This window comes from Homarus americanus, unplaced genomic scaffold (assembly GCF_018991925.1).
Source record: "Homarus americanus isolate GMGI-L3 unplaced genomic scaffold, GMGI_Hamer_2.0 scaffold51859, whole genome shotgun sequence".
NCBI classification, from domain to species: domain Eukaryota; kingdom Metazoa; phylum Arthropoda; class Malacostraca; order Decapoda; family Nephropidae; genus Homarus; species Homarus americanus.
The window spans coordinates 2,929,013-2,956,074 of NW_024711292.1; the positions used below are offsets into that span (position 1 = coordinate 2,929,013).

The 27,062-nt window shown below is 40.2% G+C and overlaps 1 protein-coding gene across 3 annotated transcripts in view; it reads left to right on the forward strand.

The window, feature by feature from the left end:
• The first annotated feature begins 7,515 nt into the window (after positions 1-7,515).
• Positions 7,516-27,062, forward strand: part of LOC121872191 (heparan sulfate 2-O-sulfotransferase 1-like) — a 38,128-nt gene continuing 18,581 nt past the window's right edge. The window contains exons 1-9 of one of the 3 annotated variants that reach the window (XM_042375054.1): positions 7,516-7,571; positions 11,072-11,205; positions 12,973-13,274; positions 16,539-16,624; positions 16,746-16,884; positions 19,060-19,157; positions 19,680-19,837; positions 23,042-23,121; positions 24,905-25,052. In XM_042375054.1, coding sequence (XP_042230988.1) covers positions 11,073-11,205; positions 12,973-13,274; positions 16,539-16,624; positions 16,746-16,884; positions 19,060-19,157; positions 19,680-19,837; positions 23,042-23,121; positions 24,905-25,052 — 1,144 coding nt within the window. In that variant the 5' untranslated portion in view covers positions 7,516-7,571; position 11,072. Of the gene's footprint in view, positions 7,572-7,874; positions 7,957-9,721; positions 9,894-11,071; positions 11,206-12,972; positions 13,275-16,538; positions 16,625-16,745; positions 16,885-19,059; positions 19,158-19,679; positions 19,838-23,041; positions 23,122-24,904; positions 25,053-27,062 lie in introns of those variants that run through there. The other 2 variants (XM_042374968.1, XM_042374890.1) reach the window with 2 other exon arrangements.

The following is a 27,062-nucleotide window of genomic DNA, read 5'->3' on the forward strand; positions in this document are numbered from 1 at the left end:
GTCGTCGTATGCGCCTGCTGGGGTGTGTGGGCCTGGGTCAGGAGCAGGGGCTGCGTCAGCATAAGCGGATGAGGGCTCGTGACAGCAGCTGGGTCCACGACAGCAGCAGGGTGCAGGACAGTAGCAGGGTGTACCTGAGGGAGAAAAGAGGGGTGTGTGGGTCCGCACTCAGACGCATGGGCCGCATTGGGAGCAGGGGCTGCATCAGGAGGAGCGGCAGGGGGTACTGCTGGGCCGGGGGCGGCGTCTGAGACAGGACGGGGTGCTTGAGGCAGGAAGAGGAGCGGCTGTCTGCTTAGAGTCGCAGAGCTGCTCTAGGGTGTCTAACCTGCGGTTTAGAGACAGTGTAGCTGTAGAGCCAATGAGAGCTGCTTCTGGGTGGATAAGCCAGTCTTCCATGTTGCTTGAAGACTGGGAGCGTGATCTGTTTCTCCTCCATCCTGTGTGAGTGCGAATCTCCGGGGGTCACCAATTTGTGGGGTACGGTAGTTTCTGCTGTAGCATTGGGCATGGGAATGGCTTCTGTCCACCTGGTGAAACGGTCAATGTAAGTGCTACCGTTGGATGATGGAAGAGGTCCCACGATGTCGAGGTGTACTACTTGAAAACGTCCTTTGGGATAAGGGAAGGTTCCTAAGGGGGCCCGTATGTGATGATGATTTTTGGAGGACTGGCAGGCCAGGCACTGGGCAGCCCATTTCTCAGTATCAGACTTGATGCCGGGCCAGACGACACGTTGCGTGAGGAGGCGCTGGGAGGCCCGCACACCCGGGTGGCTGAGACCATGGATGCGGTCGAAAACAGCGCGGCGGTGGACGTGAGGCACGAACGGTCTAGGCTGCCCACAGGATATGTCGCACCACAATTTTATGTTCGTGCCAGGAACAGGGAGTTCTTGGGGTGTGAGGCCTGAGGGGGATGTCTTGTATGCTGCCAGGTCTTCGTCGTTCTCTTGAGCCGCGGCGAGCTGCCCATAATCAATGGGTGGAGATGAGGGAAGAATGTTGGATTTACAACGAGAGAGGGCGTCGGCGATCTCATTGTGGCTGCCTTTAATGTGTTGGACGTCGCTGGAGAACTCCGAGATGTAAGCCAAGTGGCGCAGGACACGAGGTGTATGACTGGGAAGCTGAAGCGAAGGCGTGGACGAGGGGCTTGTGATCAGTGAAGATGGTGAACTGACGGGCCTCGAGGAAGTGCTGGAAATGTTTGACAGCCAGGTATATGGCCAGGAGTTCTCGATCAAAGGCGCTGTACTTGAGGTGTGGTGGTTGAAGCCGTTGTGAGAAGAAAGCAACGGGCGTGAGAATTCCGTTGATCTCCTGCTGTAAGACGGCGCCCACTGCAGTAGAAGAAGCGTCTGTTGTGAGAGTGGTCCGGGCGTTAGGTGCGGGGTGGGCCAGGAGGGTGAGGCGTGTAATGTGCTGTTTGATAGTGGTGAATGGTGTAACAGCCTCTTGAGTCCACACGAGAGGCTTGTGAGACTTCTTTGGGAGTCCCTTGAGAAGGTCGTATAGGGGGACTAAGACGGTGGCAGCTTTGTCAATGAAGCGGTGGTAGTAGTTGACTAAACCCAGGAATTCTCAGAGTTTCTTTGCCGTTTCAGGTTTGGGGAACTCCCTAATCGCAGTTATCTTCTGTGATAGGGGTTGTATGCCACTGGGCGAGACTCTGTGACCGAGGAAATCGATGGCAAAGGCTCCAAAGACGCACTTAGCAGGATGAACTTTCATGTTGTTGTTCTGCAGGCATTGGAGAAGGAGTTGTAGGTGGTGGTGGTGCTCAGCAGGCGTCAAAGATGCGACAAGGATGTTGTCAATGCAGACGGTGACAAAATCGAGGTCGTGAAGCATATGGTCCATGTACCTCTGGAAAGTCTGTGCTGCATTGCGTAGGCCAAAACTCATGAAAGTGTACTCGAAGAGTCCAAACGGAGTGGTGATGGCTGTCTTCTGGGTATCTGCCGGTGCTACTGGGATCTGGTGGAAGGCACGCTCCAAGTCGATCTTCGAGAAGATAGTCTTGCCATGAAGTTTGTGGTGGAAGTCCTGGACATGCTGAATAGGGTACCTGTCAGGTTTGGTGACGAGATTCAGGGCTCTGTAGTCGCCACACACCCTCCACTCGCCGGGTGTTTGCTTAGGAACCATGTGAAGAGGCGATGACCAGGGACTCTTTGAAGGACGAATGATGTCGTCTTACAGTAGTTTATTGAATTTTGCTTTGGCTGTGTTCAGGAGCTCAGGGCGCAGGCGGCGAGGGCGTGAAAAGACTGGTGGTCCTTTGGTTTCGATATGGTGGAAAATTCCCGACGTAGGTGGTGGGGGTAGAGAGACTCGGGGTGAGAAAAGCTCCTTGAATTCGTCGAGCAGGGAGGGGAACTCGTTGGAAGGCGCAAGACAGGTGATAGTGTCGGTGTGTCTGGCACGAGAACCCTGGATCTTGCGTGCTGTAGGCTCATGGATGAGGCATAGATGGCTTGGGTCGACGCCGAGCTTGTGGAAGGTGAGGAAGTCGAAACCAAGGATGGGTTGAGACACGTCTGCGATCACGAATAACCAACACAGTCTTGGGCAGACCGAGGTCTAAGGCGGGGGTGCGTACACCGTAGGAGGCGATGGGGGTACCGTTGTCAGCGAACAGGTCATAAGAGGGTTGCTTTGACGTGTCTTGTAGAGAGGGAGGGATGATGCTGACCGATGAACCTGTGTCGATGAGGAACTTCTTGCCGGAGGTGCGGTCGGTGACGTGCAGTAATGAGACGCCTGAAGGGACGGGGGCTGAGGCGTCTACCAGCCTCCAGTGTTGCCGTTTCCCGAGTAGGTGCAGTGGGGCTCACAGTTTTGAGCATTGTGGTCGAAAGTCCGGTGATACCAGCAGAGGGTATATTTGTTGTGCTGGGGGCTGGCTGCTGTGCGTCGGGACTTGTAGGGCGTGGTGCTCAATGGTGTCCATCCTGCGGTTCAAAGTTTGCAACAGGTCCCTGATGTCTTGTGAGGTATTGCTCGGCTGAGGGGTGTTGACCCTGCTTACAAGTTCGGTGGTAGGTACTGGTGTGACCGTGGGGTTGTCCGTGGCGGCAAGGCGCACAGCAGCGCACTCGTTGAAAATTCTGTCTGCCGCGGTTGCATACAGTTCTGGTGTCATAGAGTAATCTACTGCGGACAGGATGTTGCGTACTTGTGTGGGTAGCTTTTGTGCGTGAAGCTGGCGCAGGATAGAGTCAGGAAGTCTGTCTGTGTGCCGGGAGTTCAACCTGCACATCTCCTCCCAGAGAAATCCCGGAGTTGAGTTTCCAAGGGAGATAGAAGATAGATTCTGTAGGAGACTGGGGCGGGTCCGTTGGTAATGCGTTTTTAAGGCATCCCGCAGAGTGGCGAATTTGTTGTTCACTGGAGGGTTGGAGATGGTCTGTGAGACTTGTGTGGCGACTTTAGTGGGCAAGGAACAGAGCAGGGCGCCGTACTTTTGCTCGTCTGTAGCTGTAGAGCCGATGAGGGTTGCTTCCACATGAACTAACCAGTCCTCTACGTTGTGGTTGAAGGTCGGTAGAGAGATCCGTCCGTCCATTCTTGCGGGAGTATGTCACACCTGTTAGGGAAGGATGAGGGATGGGTGCTTGTTCCGACCCCCTTCCGTGTTCACAATCTCCTGGGAGGGAGGTGAACAGTTGCAGGAGGGACTTCGGGACGAATACACTTTTTAGGGTGCAGGTCCTTAGGCCAGAACTAAAAAACAAAAGAAAAATAGGAGAATAGGCAAAAGAGCTCAAACCACGTTTGGAATATCACACAATAGTTGCTCTCCAGCTGTGATGTGGGTCACTCACACCGCCAGTGGGGAGAACAGACTAATGCGTTATAAACCTTACGGTCGTGAGATGGTGTCGTTGTGGAGTAGTGGGGTAGCGGGTGGTGCAGGTAAGGTGGTTGGCCTTGGCTGGCAGCAGGCAGGACGATCTTCTCAGCTCCAAGAGTAAGGCAGCAGAAAGGAGTGTGGTATTCACTGCTCCAGGGGTCACCAATTGTAGCGTACTGTATGTGGCCAGTTGTCAATTCTCTTAGTATGGGCACACAAACGTACGTACATGTAGATATCTCACAGCTCCTCACCACCCAGCTTCCTCAGAAACCTCGCCCTACAGGACCTCTGAGCAAGCTACTCCTCACCTAGTCACTCCTAAGCACTGCGCTGTACAACAATATATATACAGAAAGCGCATTGTGATTTTCTATTCTACCTCATTCCTGGGTGTGAGATATCTACATGTACGTACGTTTGTGTGCCCATACTAAGAGAAGTGACAACTGGCCACATACAGTACGCTACAATGCCATATGACAGCAGGGTCTACCATTAGACAATATATTATGCTTCCAATATCTTCCCAGGCGGTAGTACCTCCCTGTTTGGTAGCTGCCTACTACGTGGCTATATTTGGCCACGTGTCCAGGAATGTGAGTTCAGTATAGATGGATATGACATGCTCACGAAACTTTCCGAAGAAACTTGCGAGAGGGGTGTAATTATATATGCTAGCTAAGACCTTAGAGCCAGCCAGGTGAGAGGAGAGGATGTTTTCGAAAAATCAAAGTGGTATAAAATTATACTGAAGGGGAGAGTCTTACTCATTGTTGGATGTATCTACAGATTCCCAAACCGTAGCGTATTAAACCAGAGAAACTTAAGAACCTTAATTGACAATGCAATGGTACAGAACCTTAGCCGCCACCTTGTCATGGGAAACTAATTGTGGTGACATTGACTTGAGAAATGGATCTCTGCCAAACGACCTAAATAATCCAGCCACTCTTTTAGTAGAAACTCGGAGACAATTTTCTATTCCAACATGTTAAAGATCCGTCTCACTACAGAGGAAAGCAAACATCCAAACCGCTGGACCAGTCACCACGAAACGTTGTCCTTCACATTTTACTGTTATTTGGTTTATGATAAAACCAGATCCAGGTTCAAATATTACAAAGGAAATTACGATGGGATGAGGGAGGAGATGAGTATAAACTGGCCTGACTTACTAAGGAATAAAAACCGCAGATGCTATGATGAATACCGTAGCCAGTAAAGTAAACTATTCGATCAATAAATATATACCTAAAATCAAACCTAGTGCCTCCAGGAATCCAAGGAGACCGCTACACATCAACCATGCGGCGGAAGGATAAAATAAGAAGAAATCTCAGGATTTCGAGACGTGGGTTAGGACAAATGATGAGCAGGACCAGGAGGATGTATGCCAGATCCAGGAACTAAGCAAAGTCAGAGTGTAGAAGGGCTGAAAAGGAGTTCCAGAGGCAGATTGCTAGTGAGGTCAAGTCGAGCCCAAAGGCGTTTTTGCCACTACACAAAGTCGAAATGAAATACGTGAGTAGGTATATCGGACCAGAGGCTTGAAGATGGTAGTTATGCAGATTTTGAACAGGATAAGGTGGAGGCGTTGAGCAATTTTTTTTTTCATCGGTGTTCATGAGAGGATGTGAATAATCTTCCTTCGGTGGGAGAAAGACGGTTTGACACAGAGCTGACCCGCATTGTGTTCTCGGACGAGGTTATAAGAAATAAACTGTTAAAACTAAAGATTCACAAGAGTCCCGGTCCAGACATGGTACACCCCAGAGTGTAATTAGCTCGTGGAGCCCCTTAAGATACTGTTCTGCAAATGCCTGGAGGAGAAAAGGTCCCCGACGACTGGAAGATGGTTTATGTGAGTCCTATAGTCAAGGGCGATCGTCACTCCACAAATAATTATAGACCAGTGAGCCTGACCAGCAAAGTACTAGAGAGCATCGTAAGAGATGCCATGATGGAATATTTGCTACGAAAAAACCTTGTAAAGGAATGCCTACAGCCCTACACGGTTTTATGCCAGGAAGATCCTGCTTAACACAATTACTCAAGGTAATAGATGTTTGGACTCAAATTCTAGAACAAGGTGGAAATATCGACAATATATACGTAGATTTTGGCAAGGCTTTCGACAGTGTACCCCATGAAAGGGTGAGAATTAAACTGGAAAGGTACGGGATTCGGGGAAGTGTTCTAGCGTGGCTCAGAGACTTTCTGCATGACCGCAAACAGTGTGTGGTGATAAATGGTACGAAATCGTCATGTGTGTACCCGTGACTAGCAGGGTACCACAGGAAGGTGTATTGGGCCCGCTGTTGTTTGTCTGTTTCATTAATGCCATGCCAGAATCTGTACACTCCTCTCCTCCATACAAATGTGCGCGGACGATGCTAAGTTACTTAGGGATATGGAAAACCAAACAGACCGTGAAGAGCTGCAGAAAGATCTCTATGAGCTTCAAGAATAGTTGAGGAAATGGCTGCTGAAATTCAATGTCACGAAGTGCAAAAGGATGCACCTGTGTCGCACCAAAAATAAGGAGGTGTATCACAATGTCCCAACAGATCGAAGAGACTGCATTAATTGAGACTGAATGTGAAAAGGACCTGGGTGTGTATGTCGGCAATGAACTCAAATTCTCGGGACATTGTGAGAAGGTGAATCAGTCAACGAAACTAGTATGTCTTATAAGAAGGTCGTTTAGGTATCTGGATGGTCCGTCACTCCTCACGATCTTCAAGAGCGAGGTGCTTCCCCGCCTGGAGTATTGTCACCCCATCTGGTCCCCGAGGTATGCTAGAGATTATCAATTGATTGAATATGTTCCAAAAGAGGGCCACCAGACTGGTGCCTGCTCTACGGAACCTCAGTTATCCAGGGAGATTGGAGTGCCTGCAACTACCTAGCTTATACTACAGACGGGCGAGGGGTGACCTATTCGAAGTGTATAAACATCTCAGGGGGTGCTGCTTGGTCTACTGTACATACCTGGAGCTGGCGGTCGTCCGCCCACAAGGGGTCACAGGCTCAAAGCTCAAGGTTGAAGAAACCACAAGTCCAGAAAACTGTGAAGGCAAATTTTTTTCGGAGTGAGAATTGTGAACTCTTGGAACTATCTGCCGGAGAGCGTTGTGACGGCACCGAGTGTGAGCTCATTCAAGACCATACTTGATCAACACAACACTGGAACAGAGATACAATGATTCAGGAGCCAGTGCATGCCCAGTACTTGCCAACAGTGTGTAACGGAGATGTGACCGACCGTCAAGCGGCTAACGAGTAGCGAAGAGGTTAAAAGAAAGATAAATCATCATCATCATCATCATCATCATTATTATTATTATTATTATTATTATTATTATTATTATTATTATTATTATTATTATTATTATTATTATTATTATTATTATTATTATTATTATTATTTACTTTTATTCTCTTAACCACTGATCGGCTCGTTAGCCGCTTGGGCGATCGGTCACGTCTCGTTACTTTTCTTTTTCGTTATCCTCTTCACCAATTGTAATACAGGTTGATAATTGGATAAGTGTGTTTATAAATTATGCAATTATACAGTTCAGCATGAATATAGACAATGTAAGTATGCAGTGCACATTGGCCGTGGGAGTATACAGTAAAACAACTTGACCGAGGATAACCGACGAAGCTGCCAGGTGGCAAAGATACTGATTTCCAGTTCCGAGAGAGTGGGTATTTTTGTCGAGAAAAACACCAAGCCTAACAGTTTGAGTTGTAAAATTTAATTGTGCTCAAAATCTCTGTACGAGTAATCCTTGACATGCCGATTTAATTAAGAACTTTTTGGAATACATTCCCCTCGCGCCGGTTGATGGCGCTCTTTGCTGTAGCAGGTCTTACTGTTAATATTGCCATATCTACCCTATAAAATTATGAATACAGTTGTTACTCTCTTATAAATTTTATAGTTTGGAAATCGAACTGATTGTTTAATTTCTTGATGTTTTGTGTCCAAGTGATAAGAGTCTGTCCTTGAGAATCTGTGTCCACAACCTTACTGTCAGTGGCCATGTTTGTGTTTGTTGTGTGTGTTTCATGAACTCCAGCTAACAGGTAATACTTTAACTCGGCCCGTTCATCACCAGGTTAACTTTCAACAAAGGCTGAGTGTTTTGTGGTATGAAAATGTAATTAGTCGTGTAATTGACAATAAAAGACAAACTCGACACCAAAGTTAGAGAGTATTCATGCCAGGGTATCATATCCTTACGTCCAAATATGATTCTTATTACAGTTTGTCATTTATAACCGCTAATGACAGTAATATTCTACTTAACCTACAAATTTTATATAACGAATACCATTGGTAAAGGTCTTTTTTAAGCCCACACTACTAGTAATAGGTGTTTTTTCCTCAAGATTTTCATAAACAGTTTTATGCATAGAAAACAAATCCGGTGACTTAATAAAAAACTAAAATTTGTCTAATAGCAGGAACTACTAATTGGGTTTTCTTTGTTTACATTTTACTTGCGATTACTTACTGTGTCCTATTAGTGTTACATGATAAACTAATGTGAACTTGTATGAGAAGTTGGTAAATATACAATTTCAGCCACAACTGCTGTTCGACCACATATTTTTGTTTTTCCCATGGTATTTGACCTTCATTTCAGCCGGAAATGAGTCGTTTTAGACGTACTCCCCCCCCATACAACCTGACCTAACCAAGCAATCAAAGAAACCTACCTAACCTTATCTAAATTCCTAGCCATCACCGCTATAATAAACAGAAAGTACTTATTTTGATATCTGGTACCAATGAAAGCAACTTTGTTGAAGCATCATGGTATAATTTTATGTTTTTTGTGGATGTGAGAGTAAGCTCAGATTGAACAGGTCGGCTGTGAGCAAACAGACGACACACGGTGACTGCAGATTTACGCTAATTTCTTATGTGAATTTACTTTCGTGGTTAATATCCACTTGTGACGGAAGTAGTATTAGAAAAAGCTGTTCCTATTGACAAACACAAAATTGTTTTAACTGAGTTGTGGTTCAAACTGTAATAATACTGAGAAGTTTACAGTAGGGTCTCAAAGTATGCGAGGGATGCGTTCTGGGAGCCTCATGTAAGAACGAATTTTGCGTATATTCAAGTTCCCCTGTACAGTATATATACCTAGGTACGTAAAACCCATTTTCTGTACTATAGTAACCCTACTCAAGGTAAAGAACAGTGTGAACTCTCACAAACCGTGTATCCTGTACAGAATAGAACCAATTTAAATGATCAATAATGAACTTAAATATTAGAAATATAAATTTTATAAAAGAAAGATCAAAAGGCTTTGCATATCTCACTTTCATGATGTCTTGTGGAGCGCACGGATGACTCGTTTATGTGTTAAAATTCGACAATAAGGAAAAAATTTACGAGTGTGCATGCATGGGAGATGCTGACAGAACCAGAGTGAGAGAAGGATTTTTTTATCTAAATACAAGTCTCAAAAATAGCCAGTTTAGGTGTGCAAGAATGACACATTATTTACAAATGAAAATTCAACAAACCCATTAAGTGTGCAAGTTTAAAAATGACATCTTTTACTTGTTGTTTTTTATATTTTATTTATTTATTTTTATTAATTCCCCTGTGCCACCTTATATATGAGTTAATTGATTTACCTTATTGAGGGGAAGTTGTAGTAATAAGGCAGTGGGTATTTTGCTGTGACTGACTAAGTTCCTGCTAATGCTATTTTACCGTGAGTGTGCTCTCATTGGCAAATTGTCCATTACCAGCAAAATTGTGAGAACTATATTTTAACCATGACTCTGGCGGCACTTGGCATTTATTTTGCCATGAGTTTATTGTTGTGTAGCTATAAACATACCTAACCATATTTCTGTTGTGCTTGTCATTATAGAAGTCGACATTTACTGGAACCTAATAGAACCTGACCTAACCAACCCAAAAAACCTAAATAACGTTACCTAACTTCAAATTAAACAGAAAGTACTTGGCTGACCAGAGCTCTACATAAGAAAAGGTTAGCAAAATTTCAATTACTCTCCTGTACTATCATCTCCAGGTTGACTTTATTCATCCATGTTATATTTCTATAGTTATTGCAATAAATGATGCTATAGCAGTAATGTGCATATCTCTCCATTTGTGTCCTGGGTTCAATCCATGGCCTGGGCTCATTATCCAGAGTGACCATACCAAACATGGCAGGTTTTTGGGATGAGAGATTTGATGAAAATATTATTTTTGACCTTGTGGGCCGAAATTTAAGGTAGTACTAGGTCAGGTATTTTCTGGGCATATAACTTTTTTATGATAAGTGAAAAGTACAGCTTTAAATTGTAAAGTTAATCTATATTTTTTGAGAAAAAGTATATTCTCTAATGGCAATATAAAATTTACAGGGACAGCATACCCTGTACTGTAATTGACATTTAAACTATTCTAAATGTGTTTAATTATTTCAAAGATTATTAATTAACACTAAAAACTGGTATTTTACAATTTTGGATCATTATTCCATTTTTACAGAAGTGAGAAGACCAAAGCACTGTGAATCCACATTAAAAACACACTTTGTCTCCAACCTCCAAACTGTGTATAGTACAGTACAGTATAGTAATAATGAATCTTCGACTACTGTCGGTGTATTTTATAAGCATTTTCCCTAATTTATCAAGTACTAGTATGTTAAAACTATGGTTGTTAAGTTATAGTGAGTGAGAGACACCTGTATGACCTTAATCATCATGTAAGGATATGTTATTTATAAAATTCATAACTTTGTGTTGTAAATTGACCCAAAATTTGGTTATCTGAAAAACTTAAGGTATAAAATGTTGGAGCATATAATTTGTTATGTCATGGTATGGGCTTACAGAAAACTCTTGACTACAGGTATTTTCACATACAGTACCTGTAAAAACACTTTCACAAACCATTGGCAATCTGATACTGAAAATATTGTCATCCGTTTTTAAAATTCATCAAACGTTACGACTGAAGATGATGCCACAAATTTCAAATGTTTGTAAGCTTTTCTACTTGGATGGACGGGAGCCCCTCAGTTCACTTTGGGTGGACTGTGTGGCTCCATCATGGGGTTCGTGAAAGTGTTAACTCATTGTGTTATAACAGCTGATTTTTGAAGTGGCTTCAAAATTTTTCCATGCCGACTGTAATTGCCTTTCCTATTTTCAGTATGACAAGCTCCCGTCTTCAGGCCTCCCGTGTGGTGGTCTTGTTTATGGTGGGAGTGAGTGCAGTGGTAATGCTTATGTATTTACACTTGGCAAAGGAAGTGTGTCACCTGCGCAACTATATCCATTCTCATCGTAAGTGAACAATATAAAAGATCATATGGGTATGGTTGTACATATACAGTACAGTGATCCCTCGGTTAACGAGCGCCTCGGTTAATGAGCGCCTCGGTTAACGAGATTTCGGTTAACGATTTACCTTCCATAAGATTCTTAACTTCGGTTAACGAGCAATCCCTCGATTAACGAGTTTTTTACGAGCCGACTTCAACATGTTTTCGCTTGCATTTGGCGGCCCACCAGCTGTAGTATTAGTCCGCCAATACAGTAATCGGTTTTAGGGCTTAAATTCCTTACTATTTTAGTAAATATCAAGAAGTTTATACTATTCAATAATTTTAAAAGTTTAATATTAACTTTTTTAGTCATTTTAACAATTATTGAACATGATTGAAGGTAAAGAAACTAGTTTCTGGCGTGCCATCCAGCCTGTTCACACACCAGACAGGCATTAGTCTCTCTCTGTTTTCAGTGGAGGTAACATCTTGCTCGAGACTCTCTTCAACTAAATGCTTTTTTCTGTGTTTCCAAGCAAATTATTGGTCATTTTGAAATTTTATTTTACATATTGACAATATATAATGCAGTGCAGTGTTGATTTAAAGAAAATAATTTTGAATTGCACCAAGAGAACTAAAATTTTATGGGTGAAATGGTGCCATGGTGTGACTTCTCTTCCACCCCAATGCCTTCTCTTCTCCCTTCTCCTCCACCCCCATTCTAATTCCCATCATCATCGTCATCCAGGAGCCTTCTACATACACACCTCAAAGTAAGTGTACTTTTCTACCTTTTTTGTTGAATTTAGGCAATTTTCGGTGAGCTGGAACCAATTACCCAAAAACCCATTGAAACAATGGTTTCGGTTAACGAGTTCTTCGGTTAACGAGCAACCTGCTGGAACGGATTGTTCTCGTTAACCGAGGGACCACTTTACAGTATTACTGTAGGCACATGCTAGTGCATTATATATTCAGTACTGTATTGTATAAGAATATTAACAGTACAAAAAGAATGTACAGTATAGCTAGATTAAGCATGGCAAAGGAAAGACTAAAAATAGCATAGAAGAAAGTTCAGAGGTTAACTTCATTATTGGTATTTATCACGTTAATATAGTGGTAATGCAAAAGTATTTATATAAATCCATTAATGGTCAAATTTTTTGCCATTAACCACACAATCCCCCTACTTCTACCCTCATCACATGCTTATACCACAACCCATTCAACTGCATTTCCTGGAAATCTAGGAGAGAAAATGTTGGTCAACTGGGTAGTTTTTCACACACGGGTCACTAATATATGTCAAGAATAAATACATTGCATCTCTGCACATCCTGGGTGGCCTCTTCACTACATGTCAGCTAAAAGTTTGCATTCCTTAAAGAAAAAGGGGTGACAAAGGGGTGCTACTTATTAAGGCAAATATTTGTGTTTGTATAAAGAGAAACTGGGTTTCATTATGTAAATTTTATTTGTTAGAAAGTTCCTGCTTACATATAAAGAAAAAGAGGTGTCAAATTGTTTTGCTCTAGTAGTGTGGTTTTATCTGGATTTATCTTATCCAGGTGATAATTAAACACACCCACATTATCATTATCAACACATCCTTATGCTACCTACCCCACATGACCCCTCACATTGTTGTAAATAAGATAAATTTGACTTATACAGTACAGGGTAGAAGCATTTTACATAATATGGCAGCAGTATTTTGTTTTCTACAAAATATTAATGTATGGTATTTCTTTACTAAATCTTGACTTTTTTTTCCATGCAGCTGCCATGGAACTTCAAATGAGTGGCACACTTACAGAAAGTAGCAGTAGTAGTAGCAACAGCAGAAGCAGCAGCAATAATAATGGCAAAAGGAAAGATAAAAAAAATGGTGGCCATACCATCAGCAGTATTAATGGCAGAGGTCTTGACCTTGAGAGTTTAATAGTTATTTACAACCGGGTCCCAAAGACAGGATCCACTTCATTTATTGGCTTGGCTTATGATCTGTGCTCCAAGAACAAGTTCAATGTTATTAATGTAAACACAACCAAGAAGAATCCAACTCTCTCCTTAACAGATCAGGTAAAGTGTTAAGTGTTTTTAGAAATAGTATTCAGCTTGACATATACAAGTTATCAGTACATTTCAGGAGGCTTTACACTCAACAATACGTGAACTGGAGAAATATATTTGATATTTATCCATATGTTTGGTCTATAGCAGTGGCTCTTAACCTGGGGGATGTGCTTCTATTGGGGAGGGGGAGGGGGTTTGAGTTCAATCTTTCAGAGGGGTTGCATGCAAAGGATTGAACATATTTCTGAATCGGAATACAAATATATTCGTAATGAAATTAAATTATAATTAAGATATTGGCGTGGCTGTGTGGGGCAGGGAAAACTTGCCTTTTATTAATCTCAATCTTAACTTCATGTAGTACGGTATTGTCAGAGATGTCATTTGTTTCAAGGGTTCCACTTGAGGATAATATGACATATTTTGGAGATTAAGACAACAAAAATAGAAATGCAGTACTGTACAGTATTTAGTCAATTTGACCAAGAATAGCCAAGAAAGCCATGAGATGCTTACGGGCATTTCCTGTAGGGTCTTAGTGCCAACAACATATATATATGTATTCCAAGGCAGGTCACCCATCCAAGTACTAAACAGACCCAATGTTGCTTAACATCACTGATTGGAAGAGAAGAAATGTTTCCAATGGGTATGATTGTGGAGGAGAATAAAAAAAAAATGAGATGCAAAGACAATGCCAGAGTTTGAATGCATATTAAAGCTGCAGTTCTGCCTGACTAAGCTGGGACAGTGTTACCATAGCATGGGGTTCCTAGTTCATGAACTAAAATATGTTTATAGTACTGTACAGTATAGTGAGTTTCTGTCAGATAAAAGCTATCCAGACCAGGAAAATGGTGTACTGTATATAACAGTAACTTTATAGGGCTGGCGCTGCTGGTAGACATATGGCCAGTACACCACATGCGTGAATCCAAAGCACATGATAACAAGGGACAAAGGTGAGGCACACCGATATGAGTATTGATAAGGAGGCACCAGGATAGGCCTGGTAACATCATGTGACCCTGAACTCCCTAATAAAAGGGCCCCTGCAACCACAGGGGAACACACACTATCCAGATCCAGTTGGAGCCACACTCAGACCCTAATGATAATCATTTCTTTAATTTTTTTATTTACTGTATTTATCTATTTATTTTATTGTTTTGCACATTCTGTTGAATGATTATATGTGCATATAATAGAGTAAAAATTAAAAAGAAATACGTATTGTATAAGTACCCAAAAATACAAGTTGAAAAATAACACAACTACAGTTTGGCCTGGGAGGGGTATACCGAGGTCCCCATACCTTTGTGGCACAGGCTTTTCAACGCTTGTTGCTGTGAAGACTAAGTATTGAATCAGGCTGAATGTTGAAAGTGACATGTAGCATGCTCTTTCTTATACCTCACCAAGAATTCAGATGTTTCTGGAGAAGCAGCAGTGCCAACCCTCAAACAACTGAACTTTTAAAATTATTACTTCTATAAAAGAATGTGTTCCAAGGTCCTTTGCGGATCATGGGGGGGGGGGGGCATATGGATTCAAGGTAGATCATAGGAGGGCGCAGCTTCAAATAGGTTAAGAACCACTGACCTGCTGTATATCATTATTGTAATGAGGCCACTCCGTCTACTAAGGACGTAATGTATCTGTTGTTCCTTTTCTTCCATTATAAAATTTTAACCCCTAACAGCTTCATAGATCTTCTCCATCCATCTCTTTCTTAAGATTTCACTGTCATGCCTCACTACTGAGTTGGCACAATGTTTGTTCTGTTATTATTTCATTATTTATTGAATAATACCTGTATTACAGTATAATTACCAGAGAAAATCCAGTCTAATCTCACGCACACACACACACACACTTATTTTTCTCTTTATTGCAGTCAAGGAATTGAAAATGTAAATATTGTAATCTTAATAATCACATTGTGACTATTCTGCATTGCTCCTTTCTCCTTAATTCATAATTCTTTGTATTAAATTTTCTTCCATATACCACTAAGTAAGACCCCTCTCAGTTAGACTCATGTAAGTCAGAAACCCCCACAAGTTGGACAAGCTCCAGCTGAGAGGGTGGCAATTGGGCTAGTTGTCAGTTCCCATGTGTTTCTTCTTACGACTCTTGCTCTGCCACGCACTCTTGTGTTTTGTACATATATAGGGATTTCTGAGTGTATTACTATGGTCTTTAAAGCAAGAAATGGTAAAACAGCACCACTGAGGACCATTGGGAACATAGAAACAGTATAGTGCTTAGAACTCTACTGATTGAAGAGAAACTGAAGATATGAGACCAAAACTATGCTGTGGTCTCCATAAATATTATCTTTGAGGAGTTTGGGCTGAACCAGGGTACATTTTACAGCTTCAGCTAGATTTAAGTGCATACTGTATAATATGGACACGAAGTAGTACCTTAAGCTGTGTATTCTTATATTACTCTATTAATTATGTATTGTAAAGTATTACAGAACATGTATTAATCCTATGTAATATTTACATATTATGTATTCAGCTTGTGAATGCTGGCATCTGTACATGCCAGCGCGGAGTGATACAGAGTTGAGATCACTAGTCCTTATGGTGTGGAACCTAGTTTCTTTGTTCTTCTGTATTTATCTCCCGTACTAGAATAAGAACCTATTTTCAAGATAGCAAGTGTTTGCGTATACCCTCCGTAGTGTAGAACATTTTGGGGGTATCAAAGTCAAACATAGACATAATAAATATAAGTGTAACTAAATATAAAATGTATTTCAATGTAAGTGTAAATACAGTATATATGTTCATTATTACAAGTGCAAGCAGTCCTCCACCCCAAAATTCATCAGCTACAATAAATGTAAGAGCAGTGTAATTGTATATACCTGCACTGTTAACTTGAATTTTGTTTTGGGAAGGGATTTGCAAAAGGATGGTTAAAAGCACCTGGGAGGAGTTTACGCCTAGGTCAGAATTTTAGAGAAGTCAGACAGCCTCAAGCTCCATTTAGTCCGACTTAGAGGAGTCTTTCTGTACATTATAACAGTCAGACCAATTATTCCTACAGAGATGTTTTAGTCCTTATTGCAGTTATTTTTATTTATAAAAAGTGTACAGACTTTATATGGTGAGAATAGAGGGAGTGACTCAACTTAGGACTCTTATATTAAACAAGCTTCTCACCCAAGGTAAATTGACTCTAAACAACAGGGACACAGTTTATTTATTTATTTTTTATTATAAACTGTATTATGAATATTAATAATTTCTCCAGATGCGGCTTGTATATAATATGTCAAACTGGGAAGAAAAGAAACCTGGAATATATCATGGACATCTTGCATACTTGGATTTTAACAGGTTAGTTCACTTTAATGTTAACTGGAATAGTGATGCTTCAGTTTTGCATAAATTAAGTTGTATTACATCTCAGTAATTGTTAAGATTATATAATGGTGACTTGCCTTCTCTTTACAAAAAGGTTTGGAGTGAATGTGCAGCCACTATACATTAACATCATTAGAAATCCTTTGGAGCGCCTTGTCTCCCACTATTATTTCATCCGATATGGTGATGATCTCATGCCACAACGTGTTTATAAGAAAATGGGTGACAAGATGGTAAGTTCTCATTGTTCCTCTATATTTTCTGATAAAAAATGGTATTTTTAGTGAAGCTTTATGCGTAGTAGCATTTATCCTGCCATTTGTTTCAGTACCCCCTTTCCTTAGTATTTAGAAGGGATACATTTTTAAATGTCGACAACTTTTAAATTCTGCAAATATCACTCGTAATTACCTGAACAGGATGTCAAGATATAATTTACCGTATACACTGTACTGGTGTATACTCATGTATACAGTATACTGTACTGATCTCATATACCTGTATAGTATACAGTAGTTCAACCCCTGATTTTTGGGTAAAAAATCCTTGAGTTTTTCATACAGTATCTTGTATAATTTAACCCTATATTTTGAGAAACATTAAGTATAATCCTAGACATAATTTGTAGGAAGACACCAGAGTCACACCAATGTGTCGTGACCATAACCACCACTACAATAGCAGTTGCTTTGAACATATTTACCAACTCTGAAACTGAATTCCGGCCAATTACCAACTCGTATGAGGAATAAGTTAAATAATATACAGTATGCCAGTAAATGTGAAGAATAAATTAAAATACAGTATGTAATACTTTACTAATAAATAAAACAAAAAGGCTGCTGGACGACAAAATTTATCAATCGTTTTACTACATATGGGAGATGAAACAGGTTAGACCCCTCACACCCCCCTTAACTGATTATGAATATGTGGTCCACAATTCGATTGCAGAGTAAGTAGTGGCCAAAATGACCCTTGAAAGATTTTATTGAAATTTTTCAGTGTTAATTACTCATCAACTATGGGTTTCCAAGATGTGATTTAGGGTTTGTGTGTTATTCTGAAAGTACTTAATTAGTTAAACCCCTTAAATTTCAATTCTGAGAAAAAAGTATAATTTGGTCAAAAATTTTGTAAGGTGTAAGGTAAGACTTACATTTTTGGTGGTTTTGGCCAAAAATTAGATTTTGCTGAAAACCACAGTTTGGGTACTCCTGAGGTTGCTGATTATTTATATGTGGTCCACGATTCGATTGCAGAGTAATTAGTGGCCAAAATGACCCTTGAAATATTTTATTGACATTTTTCAATAATAATTACTCATCAACTATGGGTTTCCAAGATGTGATTTAGAGTTTGTTTGTTATTCTGAAAGTCCTTAATTAGCTAAACCCCTTAAATTTCAATTCTGATAAAAAAGTATATTTAGGTCAAAAATTTTGTAAGTTGTAAGACTAGGGGTGTCAAACTCATGGTCCGCGGGCCAAATGTGGCCCTTGAGATGGTCAGGTTTGGCTCAAGGGATGACTGTAAAATTTATCGACCCATGAAATTATGAAAGAAATAGATATAATCATGTTTATTTTGTAAAATGAATTTTACATACTTAAGATTAGACAAACCCAAATCAGGTATTCCTGGTAAGCCAGGTAAGGCAATGTGTGAAGCTGTAAACTTCAATTCTGCAAATATGTGATATAGCACTTGTGTTGACCCTGAAGAGGGTAACTAAAATAAGAATTGGCCCTCGAAAGGTATTGAGTTTGACACCACTGATTTAGACCCACTAAATATATAGATAATGTTATGGTAAGTATCAGAAAAACACATAGGCATGGCTAGGTTTATTACAAAGTGATGAAAAGGTACTCTCAATACTGTAGTCCACAAAACATGTAGCTATGCTTTCTTTATTTGAGTCCCCCGTCTGAGGAGTCCATTTTCTCATTGCTTCAGGACGCCTGAGTCCTCCGTTTTCTCTCAATCTTAAAGTGCACCCGGGACTTCGTTATTCCTTAGTAATGACACAGAATTTGAAATTGCAATTGTTGAAGCAACTTAGATATGTCTGATTACAGCAAATGTGTTATTGTCAATTTTTTGGTGAAAGATTTTATCCTCAATAGATGTAGGTGAAGCAAATGGTTAAAAACACCTGGAGGCAACTGCGTGATAACGAAATTCTCGGCTTGAAAAATGCGCTATAACAGCAGGTGTGCAGATTTTGATGGAGGCGTGATAACGAAAATCGCGGTAACCAAGTGTGCTAAAACCAAGGGATGACTGTATACTCGAGTAGATATGGTATACATATGGTATTTAATATATACAGTACAGTATGATTCACATGAGTATGATAACTCAACATACACACATACACAGCATAAATATGTTGACATTTTCAGACACTAGATGAATGTGTAGCCCTCCAGCATCCAGATTGCTCAACCAACCACCTCTGGATGCAGATACCTTTCTTCTGTGGTCACTATGCTGAATGCTGGTAAGCTATGAAGAATTATATGAGGCCACGAGTAAATAACAAATACTGTATGCTTAAGTCTTCATCTCTAGATATCTTAATAGAGAGATTGATAACTCCAACTGTGTGTCATTGGTAAGTTGATAAAGTGAATCCTTTTGTGGGTTTTCATTAGTTCTTGACAAATGAATTCCTCCATCCTGCTTTCAAGTGGGCAAGGATCTCACAGGTCACCTGCAATTACTTTATAAATCACTATCTTGCTATTAAACTATATGCAGTCTCTGAAGGGCAACAGAGAGGATGTTTAATGGTTGTGTTATTCATGTCAAATGCCCCTTGATCCTGATAAGCGATTTTGTACCTCGTTCCTTTATTTTTGGTTTTTCAGTGTTAACCCCTTCCCTACCGGACGACATTTTTAATATTTTCTTTAGCTTCATACCCAAAGAGTTAATCTTCAACTTATCATAGCATTCAATAACAAATATTTATACAGTAGTTTTATTTCTTAATTGATTTTGATTGTCATTTATCTTGCAGGATACCAGGTTCAAGCTGGGCTCTAGAAATGGCAAAACATAACCTCGTACAAAATTACTTCCTTGTTGGGGTCACTGAAGAACTTGAGGATTTTGTGGCTATGCTTGAATATTCTCTTCCACGCCTGTTTAAAGGTGCTCTTGATCTTTATGTCTCAGGTAAGGACTATCTGTGATTATTGTTGTCCACCATCACTCACAGGCATCCATGTTTGTGTGTATATCTGACTTAGTGAGTGAAAAACCTCTATAATACGTAGCATGGAATTTTGACTAAACTTGATGCAGTAAACTTCTGGTAATGGCTGCTGCATGACAAAAGATCTCAAACAAACAAAATTTTTCCAGCTAATTTTTTTAGTCTATACCATTGAATTTATTTATAGTGAAATTTTTAAGAATCACATGCATCCCCCGGGTCACGGAACTGTTCCATTCCTGAAAAATTTTCCATATCGCAAAACCATTTTTCCTATTGACTCCCATTATATAAGTTGAGATGTGTTCTTCTGGAAATTTTTGTGCCTCAAAAACTTAACACAGGCACATATATGAATGAAAATAGACACATACAATGATTCATTCATTATGTAACACAACAATGAGTGCACACACTTGAATTTAACTCACCAGAAATGATGTTGAGTGCTGCAGGAGGTTGTGAGGTGAGGTGATATGATCAGAGTTACTGGGAGTTACCTCCTTAAATCATAATGTTTATTGTCCAGCGTAATTCCTTTATAGAATCTTTTATCACTACTGCTTTCACTTAAACTTGATGGTCTTTTTCCACGCGTCCTGAATAAGGTACACAGTAACACAAACACATAACAGAACACTGGGGAAAGAATTCTAACCAGACACATAACAGAACACTGGGGAAAGAATTTTAACTCCCGGAATTTTTCTAGGTTTTGGGAAAAGTTCCGAGAGACTAAACTTTGCATATTGGACAGACTGACACTAGCCCATACCCCCAGAATATTTCTGGGTGCTGTGGAAAATTTTCCGAGAGTCTAAACTACGCACCTCATCTTACACGGACAAACACACTCCCATTAACCTCTAGACCAATGGGCACAAGTGAAAATATTTATGGCTAGTGAAAAATTATAATCATTTATTCACAGCATTTGTTCTAATTGTGTTAGAGAGATGAGTTTGATACCATAATGAATCTGAACAAATTCTCTACAAGATGTTTCCAATAAGAGGTCCTTAAACAAAATATTTTGACATGATACAATGATGGGAACTGTATTCCTTAATGAAAAAACATAAGAAATGTTTATATTGGAGTCTGTAGAAGTACAGCTCCTCCCCAACTTACGACGGGGTTAGGGACCCAAATCCAGGTCGTAAGTCGAAAATGCTTAAATAATACATAAAAAAAATCTAAAATGGGAGTCACTTTTTCTTCTCAGCACCACAAAACTCTCACTTTTAAGCTTGCTAGCTATTTTAAAGTGAATTACAAACGAAAATTTTGTCTGTGTACTGATGTTGGGACTCGAAAATAGGTAATTTGATAAAATTTTGGTGCAACTGAGGCAGGTCGTAAGTACGGGTGGTCAGAAGTCGAGTAGGTTGTAAGTTGGGGAGGGGCTGTAGTTATAATTGAGTTAGAAACTCAATTTCTTTACCAGAATAATCCTGAATAGTTTATCTAAAAGTTTGGTTAATAAATATATTTTGAAAACTAAAAATCCATATAATACAGGCAAACAAAACGTTTCCATTAAGAGAGCCTTAGACAAAATGTTTTGGCACGATATAATGATAGAGACTCCATTCTTTTATAAAAAAAACTCAAGTTGATACCGGAGTAAAAAATTAATTTCTTATTAAGTTGGACACACACTTTTTTTTTTTACCAAAATAGTCCTGAATAACTTATCTATAACTTTTGTAAAATAAATATATTTAACAAAAAATCTATATGATACAGGCATGAACAGTGCTGTGGGTTACAGCAGAAACAGTGGAATTTTCGACTTCACAGGAAAATTTTCCCCGAGTCTAAATGACGCATTTTGCACAGACCCATATTTATTTATGCAAACACCACTGCACAGTATATTATTAATACTGTAAACAAAATAATGTATACTACTAATATACTATATATACAGTACTGTACTCACCTACAGATGCTGTCTTCTTGAAACCTAGAGTAGGCAGACACTGTTCACTCGGCTGAATGTAAAGTAATATGTAATTTTAATCATGTCTTAACACTTGTGGTGGGGTGGGGTGGAGGATTAGTGGGTCATGTTACTGACCTAACTTGATGCTATGTCAGGTTACCCATTGTCCTGGGTGGGGGATTAGTGTCTCATGACCCGAAGATGCCTTGAATAAAGATGAAAACTAAAGTGCTCCAGCATTTCCCACTTTCTGAGTGTACAGTACATTAGTATACATAATTATAGTTTCTGTTTATGTTCTTAACACTGTTTAACACTCTTCTTGGCTGATTGGCTGATTTTGTTCTGGTACAATAGTGTGCAGCATTGCACAACACAATTTGTATGCCAAAAACAGCAACTACTGAGGGAGCAACCTTATACAATGGCAGCAGAATCTGAAAAAAGCAATCCAAGCAGCTAGGTTTACACCCACACGCCTGACACGTGGGGATGCGTTGGAGCATGATGCAATCTCGAAAAACTCCCTGAAAATTTATTCCCAGGCCCAGAATGGAGAGATTTGGATAGAGTTTCTTGAGTTTTTCTTATAATTTTCCAGAAAATGTGCCTGATTTTCAACCTCAAAAAATTATTCCCAAACCTGGAATTGAAAGAAATTTTCCAGAAAAATTCTGAGCAAATTTCAATTTCAGCTATTGGAGAGTTCCCGTTAAGAGGGATTCCAGCTCATGGAGACATTACTGTATTTGACCGTGAAATTTGAAAAAATAATAGAGGTACCCACGAATTTATATTTTTACGAATTATCGAGACAACTTTATGAATTTTGGTCTTTTTATGCTTTTATTATTGCTTCCTACAATTTTTAGTTTTAATGCTTCAGTGTACTGTTAAAGCTACTTTTATGGGTTATTCTAGTGATCCGAACAGTCTTCACAGACAGTTATAGAGGTTTTACGGTACATTTAGTACATTTTAGGGCTGGCGCTGCAAAATTCCGGAAAAAACCCCTTATCCGGTAACCCCAGGGTCCCAAGCATGCCGGATAAATGGTCCCATTCCTGTAGTACCCTCATAACTCTTAGAAGATGCTTTTCCCTGTGTGCAGACTGTGTACTGACTATGTTTGAAGCTGTTCTGCATGATTGCCTGATTGCTTAACAATATTATTATGGAGAAATTTGGGTATCTGCTAAGATGTCTTATTTCACAGGTTCAAAATCACATATAAGAAAGACCTCAAAGAAGATCATGCCCTCGGATGAAACTATAACTAAGCTTCAAAATACAAAGGTAAAGTACTGTAGTGCTTATTCATTTGTTGGGAGAAAGTTTTTATAATAATTATAAATTGTTTGAAAGTGTGCGTGTGTACATTTGCTAATTTAATGGTTGGGCACAGACTGTTCAGATTATATGGGCAAGTGACTTTTGAAATTTACTTGTCCAGAAATATTTTTTATGGGAAAAGTTAGATAAACAACCTTTAAATATTCAAATTTAATGTGTGTATCAACTCATAGATCACCTGTGTCCCTCTAAATGGAGTCAGTAACCTTTGTCATATGATGTCGTAATTCCTGTCACCTCACACCTACAGAGTGTGTGGGAGGGCAGAGGTGGTACCTGTGATCACCTCCCCTAACTACACTCCACCCCTTCTCCAATAATATCATGTCAGTGGCAGTAACACTTATCACATGAGGGCATAACTCCTGTCACCTTGCATCCAGAGGCACCATCCTGGGAACACCAGACTCGGCAGCAGACGCACCATCCTGGGAACACCAGACTCGGCAGCAGACACACCATCCTGGGAACACCAGACTCGGCAGCAGACGCACCATCCTGGGAACACCAGACTCGGCAGCAGACGCACCATCCTGGGAACACCAGACTCCTGGGAACACCAGACTCGGCAGCAGATCCTGGGAACACCAGCAGACGCACCATCCTGGGAACACCAGACTGGGCAGCAGACGCACCATCCTGGGAACACCAGACTCAGACAGCAGATGCACCAGACAGCACACCATCCTGGGAACACCAGACTCGGCAGCAGACACACCATCCAGGGAACACCAGACTGGCAGCAGACTCACCATCCTGGGAACACCAGACTTGGCAGCAGAGCGCACCATCCTGGGAACACCAGACTCGGCAGCAGACACACCTTCCTGGGAACACCGGACTCGGCAGCAGGCGCACCATCCTGGGAACGCCAGACTTGGCAGCAGACGCACCATCCTGGGAACACCAGACTCGGCAGCAGACACACCATCCTGGGAACACCAGACTCGGCAGCAGACGCACCTTCCTGGGAACACCATACTTGGCAGCAGATGCACCATCCTGGGAACACCAGACTCGGCAGCAGATGCCACACTGCCACCCTCACTTGACAATCCCACACCTACATAAACGAACACCAAAAATATTAGTTACAATTTTAAATCATTTTCCTTAAGCTTTCCATTATCCTCACTTCACTTTTCACGTCACTAGCAACCCATTTACACTCACCTTAGAAGTCGTAGTTTGCAGCAGAGTCGTTTGCTTTCTCGTCACTCACTCAGAAGTCGTAATCTGCAGCAGAGTCGGCTGCTTTCTCGTCACTCACTCAGAAGTCATAATCTGCAGCAGAGTCGGCTGCTTTCTCGTCACTCACTCAGAAGTCGTAATCTGCAGCAGAGTCGGCTGCTATAGTCTGGGTAACAACCCAAGGTTGTAGGATTTGGGGCTTTGTGTTTTACTGTACAGTATTTCACTCTGGGTTCATCTGGGAACCATTACTTTAAATGAGGGAGTTTCTTTACACTTGTACTGGATTTCAATAGTTGAGACTTTCAGCTGATCCAGACCCCGCATCCTATTAGTCCAGGTGATTGAGGGTTCATTGTATAGTTCAATATAGTATAGGAAAATGGTAGTAATTTGTATAGTCAGTCACAATGATAAAATATAAGTGAGGTGTATGAAGGAACAAGAAACCCATTTCATGTTACTGAAAATAATTGTAATCTAATTTTGCCGATGCCATCTTAATCAGCTTTGATTGATGTGTTTATCTTTGCAGGTATGGAGGCTGGAAAATGAATTTTACAACTTTGCTCTGGATCACTTTCATTTTCTTCGTAAGAAGACCCTTGTGGAAGCAGGGCATGGAGGTGTCCTTGTGGATAGAGGGCAGAACTTTGTCTATGGGAAGATTAAGCCCAAGAAAAGTTAAGTAGTGTTCAAAAAATAATCCAGTGAAATTTATGGTGCTATGTAGGATAAGTGAACTCAATGGGGAATTGTGATTCTTTAAGGTGCTTGGCTTTCTCAGTTTTGTATACCACAAAGTCAGTCATCAATATCACTTGCCTTCAAGTGCCTCATCAACAGTTTAATCACTCTACAATTCCACCCTAAGGTAATGATATAGATAATGCACATGGAGGCCATATCTAATTTTATCCAGACATTTTTTGCATTTATTCATGTTGATTATTCAACTACTAGTTGTAATAATTTCTTGGTATGTAGCTTCATCATGTTCTGCAATGTGTATTGGGAAGGTGGAAGAGAAGAGATGAATCCATGAATCACTTTTTATCCTTTGAGACACAGGACTTCATGTTGGGATCTCTCTCAGTATTGGGGTTTATGGATGATCAGATCAGTGTATATTTTATATAATTTACAGTATGTGTTGTCTAATTTGTTCTTGTTTTTTGTTTATGTCAGAAGTATCAGCAAAATATTTCTTAAATTTATCTTGGGTGTTACATGTGTTATATCATAGGGTATGAATCTTTGTGTGAAAATCTCATAAAAAGAAAAGGTTAAGTGCTGAAAATTTTTGTATGATGAATATACAGTACCTTTAAAATGGGAATTTGCTTGATTAATGGCTCTGAACTCCCATACCATGGTAAGGTAGGTTGATGAGATGTTATTGTATTCTGGTGTGCACTGATCTGGCCACCAGCCATGTAAGTGTCCTAGATTAAGCTAATCCTTCCATGTTGGGGGTTGTCACCCCACAAATTATAGGAAATGCTATAAATTTTATTAGCTTCTTTAGGGTTTTTCTTCAACAATTCTTTGAACAAACAATAAAAGTGACAGATCTTTAGTGTCTCTGAGAGAAAACCTCACTTTAGAATATAGTATGTGTGCCCATTGAGATGGCTAACTTGTGATGCAGGTGTGTATATGTTTGTGTATTACGTACCACCTTCACTTTTACTGTACCGAAGTGGAGTGGTGTCAGTAGTAGATGGATACAGTAATAAAACCTTTACAGTGTAAATTATAATTTTAAGGAAAGTTTGTATCATATGTTCAGAAACTGTTTATACAGGATAAAAATCTTCACACGGGAAACTGTACTTGGTGGAGATATACTGATGATGTTTGTAACAAATATTTTTCCAAAAGAAAAATGTGATAATAGAATAATGGCACAAGCAGGATGATTGCAATACTGTACATTAAATTTGTGATGTTGCCAGGTCGTTGTTGGATAATAAGAGGAGAACTGGAAGAGCAATTATTTACCTTTTGCTATAAAGAGAAAATGGTGCTGGTGAAAGTTAATACAGTAAACTTCCCAGTATATTTTATTTAATTTAGCAATTACCATACAGTAGTTAGGTACTAATTTATAGTAATTTGGTAAGATTTTGCTGTTTATGAACCAAATTCATTCTTTTGGGTTTAATATAGGGGGTTTCTTGTCATTGGGGAACCAAACCCTAGTTTTTCCCATTTAGATAACGAGGGATACCTGTACCAGACTAAATCTTGTAGGTCCTGTCCTTTATTGGGAGGGCCTCCTTTTCCCTAATGTTTACATAAAATAATACAATAATAATTTCACACATCATTCCCAACAATCAAAATGCATATTATTATATGGTTCACTTGAGTATCAGGAATCCAAGATGCTTGGGAGTAAGAGGCTTTCGAAAATTTGATAAACAGTATCTACTCCAAGGGCCTGTATACAGTACTACATTTTTTTTTTTTTTTTTTTTTACCTGCAGCAGTCACTGGTGCTGGATGCTCAAATGAACACCACTACAAATCATAATATATTTACAGTAAGATAGAGAAATGCATATTTATAAAAGCTATGAACGTAAATCTTCCATTGAATATTTACTTAAAGTTGACATAGAGAATTGAAAGTTACGTAATTTGAAGCACTTCTATCATCTGCTGTAGTAATCAGTTTATCCTCGCTG